This window comes from Phalacrocorax carbo, chromosome 25, assembly GCF_963921805.1.
Source record: "Phalacrocorax carbo chromosome 25, bPhaCar2.1, whole genome shotgun sequence".
NCBI lineage: Eukaryota > Metazoa > Chordata > Aves > Suliformes > Phalacrocoracidae > Phalacrocorax > Phalacrocorax carbo.
Window position 1 is genome coordinate 6,938,480 of NC_087537.1, and position 6,000 is coordinate 6,944,479.

At 57.2% G+C, this 6,000-nt stretch overlaps 1 protein-coding gene across 1 annotated transcript; it reads right to left on the reverse strand.

Annotated features, from left to right (window-relative positions):
- Positions 1-5,035: 5,035 nt before the first annotated feature.
- On the reverse strand, positions 5,036-5,747 carry LOC135317251 (feather keratin Cos1-1/Cos1-3/Cos2-1-like). The gene is made up of 2 exons (XM_064473184.1): positions 5,669-5,747; positions 5,036-5,352 (listed from the first exon to the last, which is right to left on the reverse strand). The coding sequence occupies exons 1-2, from the start codon at positions 5,745-5,747 to the stop codon at positions 5,036-5,038; spliced, it is 396 nt and encodes a 131-aa protein (XP_064329254.1).
- Positions 5,748-6,000: the final 253 nt, after the last annotated feature.

Below are 6,000 nucleotides of genomic sequence, written 5' to 3' on the forward strand. Positions count from 1 at the left end.
TACCATTTCTCTTAAGCTTATTCAGCATTCCATCCGTGCCTTACTGAAGCCTGGACTGGTTCCTCTCTCTTGGAATTCGTACCCCTCTAACTGTGCCTCATACTCTCTTGGACCCACTGCAGCCTGTTTCTGTGGCAAGGCTTTGGGAGGTGGGGGAGAAGGGTGCAGGGGTGCCCCCTGTGAGAAGAATCCAGTGGCTACCGCCATGTCTGACAGAGCCAGTTCCAACCGGCTCCAACACGGACTATCTGCTGCACAGCGCTGAGCCCGTTAGCAATGCTGGCTAACACATCTTAGAGAAAGGGCAAAAGCCTACACAGGAAATGAGGAATGGAGAGAGTAAACCGTTTGAGAAACAGTCCCGCAAACACCAAGGCCAGAGGAAAGGGAGGAGGAGGAGGAGGAGGAGGTGCTTCAGGCAATGGTGCAGAGATTGCTGGGCAACCCGTGGGAGAGACCACGGTGGAGCAGACATCCACATGGAGGATCCCGCGCTGGACCAGGAGCCCATGGAGGATCCCACGCTGGACCAGGTGGATATCCCCTGCTGGAAGTGTGGCCTGTGCAGAGCCCACGCTGAAGCAGGCTCCTGGCACCAACTGCGGGCCCTGGAGGACCCCCATGCCGGGGCAGTCTTATCCGGAAGGACTGCAGGCCGTGGACTGGACCTATGATGGAGCTGGTCTTGAAAGACTGCAGCCTATGGGAAGGACTCATGCTGGAGCAGAGGAGGAGGAGAGAGATGTGAGGAGATGTGAGGAGAAAAGAGTGGCAGGAAGGAACTGTTGTGTCCTGCCACAACGCTCCCCCATTCCACAGTACAGTGTGCGGCTTGCGGGTGGAGGAGATGGAGAGCCATGAACGAAGGAGGGAAGTCGAGGCTGTGAAAAAGAGGTGGGCATGGAGGTGTTTTAGAGGGTTTTGGTCTGTTTCTCACCATCCTGCTCTATTTGTAATTGGCACTATGTTAAATGAATCTTCCCCAAGTCGAGCCTGCTTTAAGGGTGGCAGCATTTGGTAAGTAATCCCCCTGTCTTTACCTTGACCCACAACCTTACTTTCACCTGACTTTCTCCTTACTATCTCCTTCTGCCCTGTGGAGGAGGGAGCGTGAGAGATCAGCCGGGTGTGTTTGGAAGCCAGCCAAGGTCTTCCTGGTTCTGCAACAACTATGGTAATTAGAAGTGCCATGTGTGCTTTTTACATTGCCATGCTTTTCTTTTTTTCCTGCTTCCTATCTATGCCATCAGGAGCAGTCTCTTCCTCCCACTGTTGTTCCCTTCAGAGGACGGTGGGCAGTGATGTCAGGTGGCCTTTGTGCTTGTGTACCTGGGCACCAGTGGCAGGTTTAGAGCCATGGGCAGAGCACAGCTCACCAAACCTCCTGCCGTAGCCTCAAATGTACAAGGAGTCCCCACGGTCTGCGCGGGAGGAAAGCCGTGAATGGGAGCTACTCTCTTGATGACCTGCTGTGCTGGTTTTGGCTGAGAAGGGGTTAATTCTCCTCCGGGGTGGGGTGGGGGGTGGGGGGGTGGGGGTGTCGACAACCTTGCCAGCCTCCCGCGCTCTGCCGCGTCGGCGGGAGGCTGGGAGGGGCAAGGCCACGGCCGGGGCGGCTGACCCCGACTGGCCAATGGCATGTTCGTTCCATACCATGTGACACCATGACCAGTATAGCAAGGGGGGGCAATCTGCGGCTCAGAGGAGGCGTGGCTTTGGGTCGGCGGGCGGTGAGCGCTTGCGTCGCTTGTGGTCTGTTTCGGCGGTTCATTCCCCTCCCCTCTCCCTTCCCCTCCCCCCCACCCCGCGTTTCGCGCCTCTCGTTGTTCTCTTTACGTTGCATTTTTGTTGCTGTTTCTTTTAATTTTAATTATTTCACTGTTCTTATCCCAACCCACGAGCGTTACCCTTCTGATTCTCTCCCCCATCTACCGGTGGGGGAGTGAGCGAGCGACTGTGTGGGGCTGAGCTGCCGGCTAAACCACGACACCTGCTCTCTTCAGCTCTTTCTGACTCTGCTAGGAAGAGTCCTGCATGACAACTGGTGACAGAGAAGAAACACCCACTCCCTTGGCTGCCTCAGATCCCCTCCACCTTGCATTTCTTTCCTCAACCATCCAGCCCCTCACTGGCTCTCCTTCCCAGCCCGTTCCCTCTCAACGTCTCCCAGGCAGGTCAGTGCAGATGATCTCGGCTGTCTTTGTAGGCCCAAATTTCTGAGGTTCAAGCACCAAAGGCTGTTCTCCACGAGCGGTAGGCTTCAGGGGAGGAGGGACCTAGGAGAAGGGGCCCAGTACAGTTCTCTTCTCTTGGCAGCCTGGCAGGAGGCCCTTCTGTGCAAGGCTGAGCTGTGGGCAAAGGCCCTCAGCACTCCCGTGGCAGCCCTATTTCCCCTACGCGCCCAGAGATCTGCACCCAAAGATCCTCTTTCTGAGAGGGGCTGGGGTTGGTGGCCTGAGGGAAAAGAGAAGGTGGTGAGAGAGCTTCTGCCATGGAACTGTTCTTCCCTCGCGCGCCAGGATGGGATTGTACTTGCCGTGAGCTGCAGAGAGAGAGCCTGGGCTGTTCTGGTCGGTGCTCTCTCTACAGTACCATGGGAGGAAGGGTCAGTCGCTCACCTGTGTCTTCTTTTAGGCCCATGCAAGAAACCGTTTTTGTCCTGGAGGTGCTCGTTCTGATGGGAGGTGGGGATGTGCGGTGCGCCAGGCACCTCAGCCTTGCAAATCTGTGCAACCACCCGCTGGGCCGCACGGGGCACTGCATGGTGTGGCAGAGGAAGAGGGGATCTGCCCTAGCTATCGTTGCCCTTGGATGTTCTCACTGATTATTCACCCGATTAACACCTGGCTCAGACGCTGGTGCCGTTGGTGGAAGTTTGGGGATTTTTTGATCGTGGGAAGGTTCATACAGAAAGCAGCCTTCCAGCTCTTCAAGGAGTTAGTCAGCAGGACCCCCTGGGAAGAGGTCCTCAGGGACAAGGGAACAGAAGTGCCGGCAGACCTTGGAAGGTGCATTCCATAGAGCACAGGAGCTCTCAGTTGCCAGGTGTAAGAAATCCGGCAAGGAAGGGAAGAGAGCAGTACGGCTGAGCTGAGATATGCTGGTCAAACTAATGAGCAAGAGGGAACCGCGCAAGCAGTGGAAGCAGTGGAAGCGGGGACAGGTAAGGGATGCAAAGAATAACTAAAGGGCTTCTACAGGTACGACAGCCAGAAAAAGAAGGCTAAAGAAAGTGCACCCGCCCTGCTGAACAAGAATGGTTGCCTAGTATCAAGAGACGAGGAGAGAGCTGAGGTACTCAACAACTTTCTTGCCTCAGTCTTGGCTGGTAGCCTCTCTCCTCAACCCTCTCAAGCCAATGGACCGCAGGATGGAGACGAGGGGGCTAAAGCCCCTCCCACCACCTGAGGAACCGGCACACCCACAAGTCTATGGGACCTGACGAGATGCATCCCAGAGTCCTGAGGGAATTGGCTGGTGGAGCTGCCAAGACACTCTCCATGGTCTCGAAAGGCCATGGCAGTCAGGTGAAGTCCCTGGGGAGTGGAAGAAGGGAAAGAGTGTGTCCATCTTTGAAAAGGGTAGAAAGGAGAACCTGGGGAGCTACCGTCCTGTGAGCCTCACCTCTGAATGGGAAGGGGGGTTGCGGACTCTGCGTTACACATAGTCTCTGCCACTCCTTCCTCTTCACGCTGCTCCCCTGCTCCACGGTGGGGTCCCACCCACGGGAGAAGGTCCTTCACAAAATTCTCCAACGTGGGTCCTTCCACCGGGCTGCATTTCTTCACGGGCTGCTCCACCGTGGGTCCCCCACGGGGTCACAGCTCCTGCCAGAGGACCTGCTCCAGCGTGGGCTTCTCTCCGCAGGAGGGCAGTTCCTGCCAGGAACCTCTTCCAGTGCAAGCTCTTTACGGGGTCACAGTGTCCTTCACGGTACATCCACCTGCTCCGGGGTGAGGTCCTCCGTGGTCAGCCCACGACCTGAGGGCAGGAAGGGCATGAGTGGAACCTCACACGGTTCGTGGGGCGCTGTGTGCCCGAGATGTTATTGTGCGCCAAGCGGTGCCTCCAGGAGTTCCTTTTCTGCTCCCAGGAGACCACGGATGGATGCCAGGATTTAGAGCATTGCCTGCGGCTGAAGGCCAAGGTCCAAAAGGAACTTTCAAAGTATAACTGAAAAGCATAACTAGATGTTAGCATTAACAGTCATTTGCGCCACAAGGCATTTGCGCAGGGAAGGTGGACAGCTGAAACAAGCCATGAGGGCCTTGTGGGGGTGTTGGCTTCGCAGGGAGTGTGGCCGATACTAATCCTGACTTGTGCATTACCTCAGGCCTGCCTATCTGGAGAGCAGCTGGGCCCTGCCAGGTGCTGAAGGGCTATATGCGGTCGCTATCTCACCTGCCTGTGCCCATGTGTACCGGCCACGGGCTCTAGATGGCGTAATGCAGTGGAGGGGAAGGTGGAGAGGAGGCTGTGGGCTGTCCGTGTGCATTCTTGTCTTCCCATTCCCCACTCCTGCCGCCCTTTGGAGCCATGCTCTCGCTGATAGCCATTGGCTGTGGAGTAGCCAGGGTTGTCTTTGTTAGCTCCAGGGGAAAGGGCACAAACCAAAATCTACTGCGGTGAGTCCCACCCTCCCCTTGCTCCACCTCTTCCCTGAGCAGACTGGAAGAGCTGCCGCAGAAGGAAGGAGGACTCGCAGGCCCAAGCTTGGATGCAGCACAACTTTAATGAGTCCGAAGAAGAAAAGGAGGTGGTTCACAGAGAGCAGCAGGGGCAGCCACTAAGATGCGGTGGAGCTCCTGCAGGGTGTCCATCTGCCCGCCCTGCAGAGGGAGGGAGGCCAACAGGTCCCCGCTAGGCTGGTGTGGGGAGGCGGTGACAGGAAAGGTAAAGAAGAGAGAGAAGGGATTAGAAGAGCAAAACAGTGGCCCGAGGAGGTGAATACAGTGCCCTGAAGCTCTGTCTCCTGTCCAGCAGCACCATGTTCTGAGGTCTTGGAAGTTCTTGGCCAAAGTTGTTGCCAGCCGCTTTAGCAGGGTCGACATCTGCTGCCACAGTAGCGGCTGGTAATGCAGGAGAGGTCAAAGCCCCCGGAGTTGATGGGCACTCCATCACAGCTGAGGATGCTGCCAACAGCAGCGGAGGTGGAGGAGCCCACAACGGTGTTCTGTGGGAAGGAGCTGAGGATGGGGCCGGGCAGGGTCACCACCACGGGGGAGGGCTGGATGACGACGGTGGAGTTCTGGCACTGCCTGACACAGGGCTCATTGCAGCTGTTGGCCAGCGGGGTCGGGCCGCAGGGCGAGCAGGGCTGGCAGGGCTGGCACTGGTCGTAGCAGGACATGTCTCTGGTCCAACGGTGCACCTGGGAGAGAGGGCAGGGAAGAAGCAGAGCACAGGGATACATGAGGGGCAGCACTGCACCCAACCACAGTGGAGCCAAGGCACCTCCTGGCCCAGCACGCGCTGCCCAGCCCAAAGGCCACGAGCCACCTCAACTAAGTCCCAGCCCCTCTCTCTGGAAGACCTCCTCTCCCCTTCCCTCTCCCATGAGAATCAGTTCCCAGCCCTGGGCTAGGACAGCCCATATCGGCTGAGGCACCCATCGAGGAAAGACCTGATCCTGAAGGAGGAGGAGGAGGAGACGAGGCTTCACTCTCACCTGATTCCCAAGGAGAAGGAGGCGAGAGAAGTGGATGAGAGGGCAGAGAGTTGGGCTGCCTTTTATAGTAGACCTGCATTGCCTGAGGCCCAGAGGCACCCTTTGGGGAAGTAATAATTTTCTGACAAGCTCACGTCAAATGCGGACCATCCCGGCCAATGGGACGGGCTGTGTCCTGGCTTCCTGCACTGCTGCCTTTTCATTTCCTGGCTTACGCCACGTGCTTTCCCAGATGAAGGCTTCTGTAAGTGCTGGGATGAGAGGCCTGAGGATTTCCAGGATGGAAACACGTCAGCGCAGGCAGAAGACTCAGATCAAGTGCTGGCGGCCTG